The 14917-nt window shown below is 43.2% G+C and overlaps 1 protein-coding gene across 2 annotated transcripts in view; it reads left to right on the forward strand.

The window, feature by feature from the left end:
- The window catches only part of si:dkey-103g5.4 (uncharacterized), a 57284-nt gene that overhangs the window by 33028 nt on the left and 9339 nt on the right, over positions 1–14917 (forward strand). Inside the window, exons 8-13 of one of the 2 annotated variants that reach the window (XM_060898048.1) lie at positions 9263–9388; positions 9578–9767; positions 9851–9925; positions 10061–10216; positions 10293–10352; positions 12082–12198. In XM_060898048.1, the coding sequence (XP_060754031.1) occupies positions 9263–9388; positions 9578–9767; positions 9851–9925; positions 10061–10216; positions 10293–10352; positions 12082–12198 (724 nt within the window). The remainder of the gene's footprint in view (positions 1–9262; positions 9389–9577; positions 9768–9850; positions 9926–10060; positions 10217–10292; positions 10353–12081; positions 12199–14917) is intronic. The other variant, XM_060898049.1, reaches the window with a different exon arrangement.

Below are 14917 nucleotides of genomic sequence, written 5' to 3' on the forward strand. Positions count from 1 at the left end.
GCTTTCACCACAACACTACAAAACCCCCCCCGACAAAGTCCAAAGGGACAACGCCGCTCCACCTAACAAGGGACATTCATCGTTCATTTAAATCGAACCAGTGCAACAAGTCAAAGACTTACCTTATTAAGCGTTGCGCACCGAGGCAGAGCTTCCAAACTTTACCTCAAACAAAACTGCGCCTCCTCAAACAATAGAGACTTCCCGTTTCATTAGCTCTACACCTGTAACCTGAGCTAAATGTGAGGGAATACCCACTATGAAGTGACGTACCTAATGACGACATGCCATTCACAAAATTGACCCGCAACGCTTGCAGATCAAAAAAACTGCATCAAACAATTAAAAAAAAACCAAACGGGTTCTAAATTTGACGAGCCCCCATTTGTCACGGCTTGGCTCAAACCATGACAAAGAGGAAGACACAGGGGGTAAAGTTCAAATAATAATTAATTTATTATAATAACAAAATACAAGAAAAATCAACAAAATCAGCAAAGTGGAATGCATGAATGCGTGAACAATGAGCTCGTGCGTGTTACAAGCAAAAAAAAAGAAGCTCCCCCGGGAAATGGGGAAAAAAGTGGTTTTAAGGACGTGGCGACACCGGGCCCAGGTGTCGCCAATTCCCGGGATGGTCTGCAGCCACGCCTACAAGAAACACACATACACACAAAGCAAGACAAACACAGATAAGGCCAGCAGACCATCACACATGTTACAAAAAATAAAGAAAAAATCCGAGTCCTCATCTCCAATTTACGAGTCTGAATGCAATTGATGCACGAGTCCGAGTCCAAGTCCGAGTCATCAGTGCTCAAGTCCAAGTCAAGTCATGAGTCCTTAAAGTTAGGGCATGAGTCCTGGACTCGAGTACAAGCCTGCTGTAAACTGTGGTGAGAACAGAAATGAGTCAAATGCTAAAATTACCTTCATCCAAGTTATACAGTGGTTTTGAAAGTTTGTGAACCCTTTAGAATTTTCTATATTTCTGCATAAATATGACCTAAAACATCATCAGATTTTCACACAAGGCCTAAAAGTAGATAAAGAGAACCCAGTTAAACAAATGAGACAAAAATATTATACCTGGTCATTTATTTATTGAGGAAAATGATCCAATATTACATACCTGTGAGTGGCAAAAGTATGTGAACCTTTGCTTTCAATATCTGGTGTGGCCCCCTTGTGCAGCAATAACTGCAACTAAATGTTTCCGGTAACTGTTGATCAGTCCTGCACACCGGCTTGGAGGAATTTTAGCCCATTCCTCCGTACAGAACAGCTTCAACTCTGGGATGTTGGTGGGTTTCCTCACATGAACTGCTCGCTTCAGGTCCTTCCACAACATTTTGATTGGATTAAGGTCAGGACTTTGACTTGGCCATTCCAAAACATTAACTTTATTTTTCTTTAACCATTCTTTGGTAGAATGACTTGTGTGCTTAGGGTCATTGTCTTGCTGCATGACCCACCTTCTCTTGAGATTCAGTTCATGGACAGATGTCCTGACATTTTTCCTTTAGAATTCGCTGGTATAATTCAGAATTCATTGTTCCTTCAATGATGACAAGCCATCCTGGCCTAGATGCAGCAAAACAGACCCAAACCATGATACCACCACCACCATGTTTCACAAATGGGATAAGGTTCTTATGCTAGAATGCAGTGTTTTCCTTTCTCCAAACATAACGCTTCTCATTTAAACCAAAAAAGTTCTATTTTGGTCTCATCCATCCACAAAACATTTTTCCAATAGCCTTCTGGCTTGTCCATGTGATCTTTAGCAAACTGCAGACGAGCAGTAATGTTCTTTTTGGAGAGCAGTGGCTTTCTCCTTGCAAGCCTGCTATGCACATCATTGCTGCTCAGTGTTCTCCTGATGGTGGACTCATGAACATTAACATTAGCCAATGTGAGAGAGGCCTTCAGTTGCTTAGAAGTTACCCTGGGTTCCTTTGTGACCTTGCCGACTATTACACGCCTTGCTCTTGGAGCAATCTTTGTTGGTCAACCACTCCTGGGGAGGGTAACAATGGTCTTGAATTTCCTCCATTTGTACACAATCTGTCTGACTGTGGATTGGCGGAGTCCAAACTCTTTAGAGATGGTTTTGTAACCTTTTCCAGCCTGATGAGCATCAACAATGCTTTTTCTGAGGTCCTCAGAAATCTCCTTTGTTCGTGCCATGATACAGTTCCACAAACATGTGTTGTGAAGATCAGACTTTGATAGATCCCTGTTCTTTAAATAAAACAGGGTGCCCACTCACACCTGATTGTCATCCAATTGACTGAAAACACCTGACTCTAATTTCACCTTCAAATTAACTGCTAATCCTAGAGGTTCACATACTTTTGCCCCTCACAGATATGTAATATTGGATCATTTTCCTCAATAAATAAATGAACAAATATAATATTTTTGTCTCATTTGTTTAACTGGGTTCTCTTTATCTACTTTTAGGACTTGTGTGAAAATCTGATGTTGTTTCAGGTCATATTTATGCAGAAATATCAAAAATTCTAAAGGGTTCACAAACTTTCAAGCACCACTGTACATCATTATACTACAATTCATCCCAGTTCACTGATTTGATTGGTCGAGCAGTGTTCCAAGGGTCCTGATATTTCGCAGTAAAAGCACTGAGAAGTTCCATCGTGTGTATCAATCTGCTCGTCCACGCAAAATTCGATCCTCTTCCTAATTTGAAATGATTATTACATTAGTGTTGGTGACATCATTAGTGGACATGGCAATCAGTATTTTTCAGGAATATAAGTTTTGAGATAAAATATGAAAGCTTATCCGATGAAGATGAAAAGGAAGAAGGGAAGGCAATTTTCCTGGAAGCATCTTTAACCGGAATGTACAAATAAATGTGAGCTAACTAGCCAGATAGCCAGATAGCTGACACGCTATAGAAGTGAATGACACACTATATATATGAAAAAATAATGCCCAGTTGTCTTTACTGTTACCCATAATGTCTTTACCGTTGCCCTATAAAGTAATGATAAAGATAACACTGGGTAACAGTAAAGACATCTCATGCATTTTTGGGTCACTGAGTGCAGAAAAAAAGATAAACAAATTATGCATTTATTATCCCATCCTAACTTGCTACTTGGCTAACTAAACTTTTTCAACATGCAGCATCATTATCTTTCTTGTTTGGGGTTAACAGCAAAGACAGTTAATTTTCCTGACATCTCGAAATTTCATATTTACCTGATCAGTGTCCTGGATTCTAATATTCATGCACCAGTGATTTTTTTTCCAATATGGCTGCTCAACATCCTGGTCACAGCATGATTTTACCATTTGGGTAAGGGTAAAGAAATCAAGAAAGTACACATTCTTGCGCATATATTTTAGGCTATACACCAAAAACTGTTAAAGCAAAGATCATGATATTTGCCACAATATAAAGTGAAGGTATAGAGGTAATATTTCAGAAAGAAAAGTGAAAATAAAATTAATAACAAAGGAATTATTTTCATTCAAATTTCACTAATCCTCATTTAGACACATGGCGGTAATGACGTTTTGGTATTGTCAGTAATGGCGTTGAGATCAATAGCTCTAACCAAACTACAAACATGGCTTCTCAGAACTACAATGCCCAAGAAGCACAGCACCCCCTGTCACCGGCTTATTGAAGTCAGCTGTCTCTCATTTCACATCTAATCAGCCACGCTACTTAAACCCCTCTCTCATACATTCTCACTGTGAAGTACCATTCTGAGTTTACCCAGTCATACCAAGCCTTATCTGTTTCTTTGACCCTTGATATTGCTATTTCCCACTACGTCTCTAGTCTGCTCTATACTGCTCTGTTTACCGATCGACCGATCATTGCCTGCCTTTGACTACTCTTCTAGTTTTGCGATTTGGCTATGTCTTCAGTTTACTTTCCTGCTCTCCCCTGCACATACATCCGTAAGTGCCTGCACCCTGACAGGATACTTCGCCTAACATGGATGCAGCAGAGGAGGCAAGCAGACTGCTCTGAACTCTCAGGGATGCCTCTTGGGAGAACATCAACAGATGCTTGCAGACCTCGACACCAGGATGGCACAGCTAGCAGCTGTAATATTGCAGGCCCTCCTAACGTGTCCTGAAGCTTCTCCGAGCCCTGCACCACTGCTCCCCATTCCAGAGAAATATGCCAGTGATGCCCTCACTTGCAAGGGATTTCTACTTCAGTGCTCCATGTATTTCTCGACCCTGCCGAACATCTCAGAGGAATGTAAGATTGCAAAGGTTCTCTCGTTTCTCACTGTTAAAGTGCTACAGTGGGCTAGTGCAGTATGGAGGAAGGGAGAGGTGCACACGACATTGTATGAATGTTTTTTTGAACTATTCAAGCGAGTATTTGATCATGAACCTGAGGGGATTGAAGTTGGTGAGAGCTTTCTCACCATCACACAAGGTTCCAGGGGAGTTGTAAAGTATGCTCTGGATTTTCGGACTCTGGCGGCCACTAGTGGATGGAATGAGCTGGCTCTAAAAGCAGTGTTTCATCAAGGTCTTTGCCCAGAGATATTAAGCGAACTGGCGTGCGGAGACAAACATCTAACCTTGGACTCCCTTATTGACCTAGCAATTCGAATGGATCATCTACTCTCCAACCAACCCTCACTTAGGGGTGACACCAAGCCTGTTCAGACTACAAATATGTCAACACTCATGGAAGTTTCTCAAACCTGTCTAAAATACTCTGAACGAGAGAGGAGGCGACGAGAGGGTCTTTGCTTCTATTGTGGGAGTTCAGGTCATCATATCACCAAGTGTCCAGTTCGTCCATCTTGTGCCAGCCCTGCTGAAATTCCCCCTGATCCAGTGAGTCCAATCAGAAACTTTAATTCACAGTCTTTCAAAGTACTGTTTTGCTGAAACTGGCATCCTCGACACATGTGCTGTCTGCCTTTATAGACTTGGGGGTAGAAGGAAATTTCATCATTAGCTCAATCATCCAGAGGTTTGACCTGCTCACAACCCCTCTGCAAAGTCCACTCAGCATCAGGACCATCGATGGAAGACCAATAGGGGACGGTCTGGTCACCATCAGAACTGCTCCTGTTCATATTCAGGTGGGAGCACTCCACTCTGAACTCATTTCTCTCTGTAAACTTCCGCTGTTAACCATGATATCATCCTGGGATATCCATGGTTGCAGCTCCACAACCCCTTAATCTCCTGGCAGAATAAGGAGATCCTCCAGTGGTCATCCACATGTTTCCAGAACTGTTTCTTACATCCCCAACTCTGTCTTAGTTCTACTTTCATGGAGAGTTCACAGCCTAATTCAGTACAGAATGTTCCAGAGCACTATTCTGACCTCAAAGAAGTATTTAGTAAAAATAAGGCCTGTGGCCTGCCACCACATCATCTGTACGACTGAGCCATCGATCTTCTGCCAGGTACATCACCTCCACGCAGCTGTATTTGTCCCCTTTCTTAAAAGGAGCAAACTGCCATGGAGGATTACATCCAAGAGGCCCTCAAGCAAGGGTACATGCATCCATCCAAGTCACCAGCTTCGGCGGGGTCCTTCTTTGTGGAAAAGAAGGGAGGAGGCCTTCAGCCCTGCATTGATTACAGAGGACTCAACCAGCTCTCTGTCAAGTATCCTTATCCTCTTCCACTAGTTCCATCTGTGTTAGAACTACTTTGAGCTGCCAAGATATTTCCTAAGCTGGATCTGCACAGCGCATATAACCTTGTCAGAATCAAAGAAGGAGATGAATGGAAGACTGCCTTCAGCACTACCGCAGGCCATTTTGAGTACCGGGTAATGCCATATGGGCTTTCTTCAGTGCCCAGCGTCTTCCAGTGTCTCATTAACGATGTGCTTTGGGACATGTTGGGAAGTTTCGTCATTGTTTATATTGACAATATTCTGATTTACTCACCAGATGAGGAGTCATCTGGGACATGTCAGATATGTTCTCCAACGTCTATTGGAGAACCACCTCTATGTGAAAGCCGAGAAGTGCAAGTTTCATCTATGTCAAATTTCCTTCTTGGGGTACGTCATCAGTCCAGAAGGAGTCAGCATGGATTCCTCCAAGGTGTCTGCCATCACATCCTGGCCTGTACCCACATCAGTGAAGGAACTCCAACGTTTCCTAGGGTTTTCCAACTTCTATCGTTGCTTCATCAGAGGTTTTAGTATGATTGCTGCTCCCTTAATGGCTCTGTTAAAGAAGGGACCCAAACACCCCCAATGGAACCTCATAGCTGAGGAAGTCTTCAATCAACTCACGACCACCTTCACTTCAGCCCCGATCCTGAAACATCCTGACCCCACCAAAGCTTTCACGTTCAAAGTAGATGCCTCCGAAACCAAGGTAGGCAATGTCTTATCTCAGCGTTTTGGTGAGAAACCCAAACTTCACCCAGTGGCATTCTTCTCGAAAAACTTACATCTGCAGAAAGACACTACAACATTGGGAGCAGAGAATTGTTAGCCATCAAGCTGGCTCTTGAAGAGTGAAGGCACTGGCTAGAGGGAGATACACACCCCTTCGTGATATTAACTGACCATAAGAACATAGAATACCTCAAGGAAGCCAAAAGACTGAATCCACGCCAAGCCAGATAGGTACTCTCCACATGTTTTCAGTTCACAAATCTCCTTTCCTCCAGGTTCCAAGAACTCCAAGGCGGATGCTCTGTGCTCTCTCACATGTCTTCAGCCCATCACCTTGTAACTCTGAGTCTCACCTGATTATCACACCCGACTGTTTCGTCCAGACTATCACCTGGGACTTGGACCAAGAGGTAAGAACCTCCCAACCTCGGGAGAGTCCAGCCAACTGTACTCCTGGCCTCTTATGTCCCTAAGCATCTCCGAGGGAGACTCATCACATGGGCACATGCATCTCCTGCCACGGGCTGTCCAAGTAGCCAATGGACTCACCAGATGCTAAAGAGTAAGTACTGGTGGGAGAACATGCAAACTGAGGTCAACCAGTTCATTGCTTCCTGCTCTGAGTGTGCCCAAGCAAAGGTTCCACGAACCCCTCCCTCTGGTAAACTCTGTCCCCTCCCTGTACCTCAGAGACCCTGGTCCCACCTGGCCATTGATTTCATCACAGACCTACCACCATCTCAAGGTAACACCACCATCATGGTCACCATGGACTGATTTTCCAAGGCACTGAGACTCATTCCGTTACCCGGCATCCTTACTGCATTCCAGACTGCTGAACTGATATTTCAGTATGTTTTCAGATACTTTGGCATCCGGGAGGACAAAGTCAATGACTGTAGTGCCCAGTTCATTTTGAGATTATGGACTTGTTTCATGGAACAATTAGGAGTCTCAGTGAGCCTAATGTCTGGATATCACCCTCAGTCCAACAGCCAGGTGGAGAGGGTTAACTAGAAGACTGGTTGTTTCCTTTGGATTTTCTACATGAGGAACCAGGAGGACTGGTCTAGATTCATCCCATGGGCCGAGTATGCACAGAACTCGCTTAAGCACTCTGCTACACAACTAACGCCATTTCAGTGCATACTTGGCTATCAGCCACCCCGTTCCCCTGGGACAATGCACCCACTCAGGTTCAAGCAGTTGAGGAGTGGTTTTCACAAAGTCAAGCAATTTGGGAGGAGGTTCACCAGTGCATTGAGACAGTAACTGCTAAGTATAAGGAGTACGCCAACAAGCATAGAATTGACAACCTAGAGTTTGCTCCTGGAGACAGAGTATGGGTATCCACGAGAGACCTCAAGGAACCCAACATGTGCAAGAAGCTTCAGACACGCTACACTGGTCCCTACAAGATACTCTGGTGCATCAGTGAAGTCTCATACTGACTAGAGCTCCCACCTCACTGCTGTATAGCCCCAACCTTCCATGTCTCATACCTGGAACCAGCCATTCAAGGTCCTCTTGCTGAGCGCTCCTGCCCAAGATCATCTTCCTCTTAGCCTAGAAGGAGAACCCATGTACCAGGTGACCAGAATACTTGACTCTAGACACAGAAGAGGACAGTTGGTAGACTGGGAGGGCTATGGACCAGAGGAACAAAGCTGGGTAGGAGCCAAGGACATTCTAGAGCCACCGCTCACACAGGAGTTTCATTCACAGCACCCCGACAAGCCTGCCCCAAGGGGGAGAGGGTGCCCCAGGAAAAATGTAGCTCCCAGAGGGAGCTCCTCGTGTGTGTGTGTGTTTCCTGTCAGTAATGGCATTGAGAGCGATAGCTCTAACCAAACTACAAACATGGCTTCTCAGAACTATAGTACAATGCCCAAGAAGCACAGCACCCCCTGTCACCAGCTTATTGAAGTCAGCTGTCTCTCATTTCACATCTAATCAGCCACGCTACTTAATCCCCTCTCTCATACACTCTCATTGCAAAGTATCGTTCTGAGTTTACCCAGTTATACCAAGCCTTATCTTTTCTGCCTGCTTTTCTGTTTCTTTGATCCTCACTATTGCTATTTCCCACTATGTCTCTTGTCTGCTCTATATTGCTCTGTTTACCGATTGACTGACCCTTGCCTGCCTTTGACTACTCTTCTAGTTTTGCGATTTGGCTACGTCTTCAGTTTGCTTTCCTGCTCTCCCCCTGCACATACATCCATAAGTGCCTGCACCCTGACAGGCATATTTAGATGAAATAAAATGTTTACAAATGCAGACAAGTTGTCTCAATTCTTCTTTTTTTAACTGCTAAATTCTTTCTTTAAATAAATGTATAATAGAGGGCCAGGATTAATGGTTTAAGAGGGAACCCCCCCCCAAAACTTCATGTTTAAAACTGAATTTGTCACATTTTCTGGGAATGGCCCAAATAGTCCCCCAAAATGCCCAAAATACCACATAATATGAGGAAAAAGGAAATTTTGGCTTTTTACCACCTGTGGTTTATACTGTGCATGGAAAGGAAAAGGGAGTAACTCTCACTTCATCGTGTCTGGTGTTTATGTCCATCTGTCCATCCATTATCTGTAACTGTTTATCCTGTGCAGGGTCGCAGGCAAGCTGGAGCCTATCCCAGCTGACTATGGGCGAGAGGTGGGGTACACCCTGGACAAGTCACCAATTCATCACAGGGCTGATACATAGAGACAAACAACCATTCACATTCACACCTACGGTCAATTTAGAGTCACCAATTAGTTTAACTGCATGTCTTTGGACTGTGGGGAAAACCGGAGCACCCTTCTCAACATTGCTAATTAGCCATAAAGCAAGTCAATGTCGTTTCACACTTGGTGGAATGATGTTCTGGTCCTATAGGATGAGCAGACAAGGCAGAAGGAGCTGTGGGAGCAAATAAAGCAGAGACACACCGAACTGGATGCTGCACTTTCTTCAGTGCACTGGGCCTGCGAGATCAACCAGCTCCGTGCTGATACCGCAGAGGTAACGCACACCTTAAGCCGGCATGTTAAACCCGGCACACTGGACTCGTATTGAGTTCGGTCAAGGATGAATGCACTTTAAGAGGATTTCACACATCAGCATATTATATGGATAAGCTGGAGCTGTGTTATGAAAAACATGATATTGCACACTAAAATTCTATAAGCGTATTTTCCCCCCTCTCAATAGGCCATATTATCAGGCTCATTATCATATAGGGATTACGGTATGGTGAAGCCCAGAGGCAGAAAAAACCCTCTGAAAGCAATGGCCCTGACTCAGCACAAAATCCTGCCTCAGTTGGAACGCCTCATTCAGCTGCTCGAGGATGGCAAACTTTCCAGTCCCTTCATCAGCGCCCAGAGCCAACAGAGCGCTGGTATAACACATTCATTCATTTCGTCGAAATGGAAATTAGTGTGTCCCTGCTTTCTTTAGTAGTCTTCACTGTTTCTTTTGCAGACCTGCCAATGAAGCAGACATTTGACAGGGACACAAACTCAAGAGAATGGACTGTGTCAGTCCCTGCAGCGAAAGGTATTAATCAAAAGTATGAATGAGTCCGTCTCGCTGGCCAGAAGAGCACTTTTTTGTATTTTCCTCATGTTTGCTCTGTATAGTGTTGTATTCTGACTGCCCATTGTGATATATATAATTTTTTTTGATGCACAGATGCCAATCAGTCTTGCTGTGCACAAGTTTCCACTCAATCCCTGAAAAATCATGAAAAGTCTTTGTCTGTGAGCGAGCCGAATGGTTTGAAGACTGTATTGTCCAGGACATCCTCTACACATAGAGAACAGGATGGAAGCCCTGCTCAAAGCCATGGTAAGGCAATATTCAGACTATCACATCTCTGACTGACAACACTTCAGCTAACAGTCTCAAACTTCTGCCCAATCAGATGCACACAATTTCAAGGACACGACATTTCCCGTACACATGACAGTCCCCAACCTGTCAGGTAAGACAAAAGGAAAGCTACAATACCAGTCTTTATTTTTATTAATTAAAAGTCACTTCCTGTCTTAAAGTAATAAGTGTCGTTTCACTTTACTTACTTGAGCAGTTCTTGCAATAATATGGGTTACTACAGTTGTGGAATAGGGCTATTTTACTATTTACTGTTTAATCTCAAACACATTAAGAAGGCAAGAAATTGCACTAATTAACTTTTGATGAGGCGCATTTAACCAATTTAACTCCCTCTGAAATTTGGTCACGGTGATGTTTATTTCTGTAATATCTCACAAAATATCAGGCCATTCTGTGGCTGGGAAGTTATTTAATTTGAGGGTATTAAAGCAAATAATGTGCATGCAATCGCTCGCTTCGCGCAGTCAAGCAGACAGAGGAAGTCCGTGTGTGTGTGCATGCGCAGGTTTACCTTTGACCGTGCACTGACAGTTCCATCATTCTGTCGCTAAACAAACAGCTGATCACACCGAGGTGCTCGCTGACCGCCGATATTTATTAGTTTGGTCCTGCATTTCTCGCTTCCTGTTACTGTAGTCGCTCTTTCATTTACACACTCGCGTCCCCCATTTTTCTCTCCTGTTTCAAATTTGTATCCCACAATGCCTTGCATGAACGGGGAAAGCCCACCACGTGATGCATGACATAGTATCTTGTATTGAGTCATGGTGAAGCAGGAAAAAAATAGCGGAGAATTTAGGGCCACATGGCCTTAAATCCATTAATTGTTCTGTTAAAAAAACCTAATAAAATTGGAATTCTGTGATTTGAATTCAGTAGCTTTCGGTCCGGCGGCACGATGGTGTAGTGGTTAGCGCTGTCGCCTCACAGCAAGAAGGTCCGGGTTCAAGCCCCGTGGCCGGCGAGGGCCTTTCTGTGCGGAGTTTGCATGTTCTTCCCGTGTCCGCGTGGGTTTCCTCCGGGTGCTCCGGTTTCCCCCACAGTCCAAAGACATGCAGGTTAGGTTAACTGGTGACTCTAAATTGACCGTAGGTGTGAATGTGAGTGTGAATGGTTGTCTGTGTCTATATGTCAGCCCTGTGATGACCTGGCGACTTGTCCAGGGTGTACCCCGCCTTTCACGCGTAGTCAGCTGGGATAGGCTCCAGCTTGCCTGAGACCCTGTAGGACAGGATAAAGCGGCTAGAGGAGATGAGTTGAGCTTTCGGTCCAGTAAACAAAAATAATTGGGTGTTGGAAAAATTCTTTTGAGGACCTATACTTGAAAAATCTGAAAAGCAGTCTAGCTTTAAATGAAAAGCATTCCAGGTGACTAACTCATGAAGCTTGCCAATAATGTGCAAAGTGTCATCAAGGTAAACGCTGGATACTTTTAAAGAATCTAAAATGAAAATTTTCAAACTTTTGTTTACCACATAATTCCATATATATATGTGTGTGTGTGTGTTATTTAATAGTTTTGATGCCCTCAATGCAGAAAAAAAAAAACTCTGAATGTGTAGGTGTGTCCAAACCTTTGATTGGTACTGTAGGAATGGAAATATGATTTCATAGGCTGAAACTGAAAGTGTCCTTGCATATTTGAAGCACAAGGGGGTAGTAAGAACCAGTAGTAATAATTCAGATGGTAATGAAGAAGGCTGAAGATGATTCAACAGCTGGTCAAAGTAATTAGATGTGTTCAAGATATTATTTCAAAGAAAAAAAAAAGCCTTTGTAATGGTTACCACTGCCATGTGCTCTACTACATAATCCAGGGGAGAACTGGGCCAGTTTGCTGGAGATCTCTCCACTCTTCCAGCTTATCCACAATGTGGAACAGAAGCTCCGAGACCAAGCAAAGAACGCAGGCCTGCTCAGTGGTGAGCACCCAGGTTACTCACGAAACCCATTTTGGCCACTTGCTCAAAGAATTACAGTTAGGCCCAGAAATATTTGGACAGTGACACAATCTTCATGATTTGGGCTCTGCATGCCACCACATTGGATTTGAAATGAAACAACTACAACAGAATTGAAGTGCAGACTTTAAGGTTTAATTCAAGGGGTTGAACAAAAATATATGATTAAACATGTAGGAACTGTAGCTATTTTTATACAAACGCTCCTCATTTCAGGGGCTCAAAAGTAATTGGACAAATAAACATAACCCTAAGTAAAATGTTACTTTTCAATATTTTGTTGAGAATCCTTTGCAGGCAATGACTCCCTGAAGTCTGGAACCCATGGACATCACCAAACGCTGGGTTTCCTCCTTTGTGATGCTTTGCCAGGCCTTTACTGCAGCTGTCTTCAGTTGTTGCTTGTTTGTGGGTCTTTCTGCCTTAAGTTTTGTCCTGAGCAAGTGAAATGCATGCTCAATTGAGTTGAGATCTGGTGAGTGACTCGGCCATTGCAGAATATTCCACTTCATTGCTTTAAAAAAACTCCTGGGTTGCTTTTGCAGTATGTTTTAGATCATTGTCCATCTGTACTGGGAAGCGCCGTCCAATCAACTTTGCTGCATTTGGCTGAATCTGAGCAGAAAGTATATCCCTATACACTTCAGAATTCATCCGGCTGCTTCTGTCTTTTGTCACATCATCAATAAACACGTGCCCCAGTGCCATTGGAAGCCATGCATGCCCATGCCATCACACTGCCTCCACCATGTTTTACAGAAGATGAAGGTGTGCTTTGGATCATGAGCTGTTCCAATTCTTCTCCAAACTTTCTTCTTCCCATCATTCTGGTACAGGTTGATCTTAGTCTCATCTGTCCAAAGAATGCTGTTCCAGAACTGGACTGGCTTCTTCAGGTGTTTTTTGGCAAAGTCAATTCTGGCCTTTCTATTTTTGAGGCTGATTAATAGTTTGCACCTTGTGGTGAATCCTTTGTATTTACTCTCATGAAGTCTTCTCTTTATGGTAGACATACACTACGTTCAGACTGCAACCTGAAACGACCCATATCCGATTTGGTGTGAAATTCGATTTTTTTGTTAGGCCGTTCACATTACCAATTATATGAGACTTGTATGCGATCTCCAATATGAACGGAAAACGACCCAAAAGTGTCCCGCATGCGCAAATTGACACGTAATAAGCACATCTACGTAATACGTAAACAAAAAAAAAAGCGCACTCTTCAAGTTTAATGATTTCTTTTTTTGTTTGTTTGTTTAATTATCTGGTTAGTGTTAAAGTGTGAGGTCTCGTGTGTGTTTTTGTTTCTGAACTGAAATGAAAACGTGTAGCCTGGTAACGAGGGTTGACTCCTAAATGTCTCTCTAATTTCTATATAAGTGCACTACATGTTACTAGGAAGTAATGGATTTTTAAACTCTATATAGTGCACTCAAGCTTCAGTAGGCAGTCATTTGGGATACGGCCGCTGTATTACCAAACTCTTAATTCAGGCTTAATAATTTGCACATATTTATTTCGTCATATTAATACACTTTTTTTCTACATTTTAATAAATATTTATTTAGATTGTTTATAGCCAGCTGAATTCTGCAACTTCTCTCAGCGCTGGCTCAAGGTGCAGAAACACCAGTGCAGTTTGCTATGGAGATGAGGCGAGACCTGGCGATGTGGTTTTTGTGGTGGCGGCGGCGGAACTCACACAATAATCTGATTAATGTGGGCAGCAGACTAATGAGACCGAAGGTGTCAAATTACTGGAAATTTCCAGAACAATCTTATAATCTTGTAATACAGGATGGTTTAAGTTATAAATCAGTTATAGAAACTGTTTTATTTAATCAGGCTAACAGATCAACATCCAGGTCCCTACCAAATCCATCATTAGCTTGATCAATTCTATAAAAGTCTATTTAAATTCAGAAAACTGTACAAATGTTGTTGTTTTCCACCAAAGAGGCGGGATTAGCCAACGCAGAATAGTGACGTTTGTCTCTTGTTGATGACGTGTAGGTCGCATGAATGCGACCTGTCCGGTCAGACTGCAGTCGCATGTGAAAATAACGGATATGCATTGGATTTAGGACCACATATCCAAGCGGCCTGGGTCGCATGTGAAAAAATCGGATCTGTGTCGTTCAGATTGTCAATAACAAATCGGATACAGGTCGCATATGGGCAAAAAAATCGGATATGGGTCGTTTCAGGGTGCAGTCTGAACGTAGTCTTAGATACTGATACACCTACTTCCTGGAGAGTGTTCTTCACTTGAGTGGATGTTGTGAAGGGGTTTTTCTTCACCATGGAAAGGATTCTGCAATCATCCACCACTGTTGTCTTCCGTGGACGTCCAGGCCTTTTTGAGTTCCCAAGCTCACCAGTGCACTCTTTTTTTTCTCAGAATGCACCAAACTGTTGATTTGGTCACTCCTAACATTTCTGCTATCTCTCTGATGGATTTCTTCTTTTTTTTTTCAGCCTCAGGATGGTCTGTTTCACCTCCATTGAGAGCTCCTTTGACCACATGTTGTGTGTTCACAACAACAGCTTCCAAATGCAAACGCCACACCGGGAATCAACTCCAGACCTTTTAACTGCTTAATTGATGACAGGTTAACGAGCCATGCAGCCTTGTTTTTTTTTTTTTGCAGCCTTCTGAGTCAATTGTCCAATTACTTTTGGTCCCTTG

This window comes from Neoarius graeffei, chromosome 17 (assembly GCF_027579695.1).
Source record: "Neoarius graeffei isolate fNeoGra1 chromosome 17, fNeoGra1.pri, whole genome shotgun sequence".
NCBI lineage: Eukaryota > Metazoa > Chordata > Actinopteri > Siluriformes > Ariidae > Neoarius > Neoarius graeffei.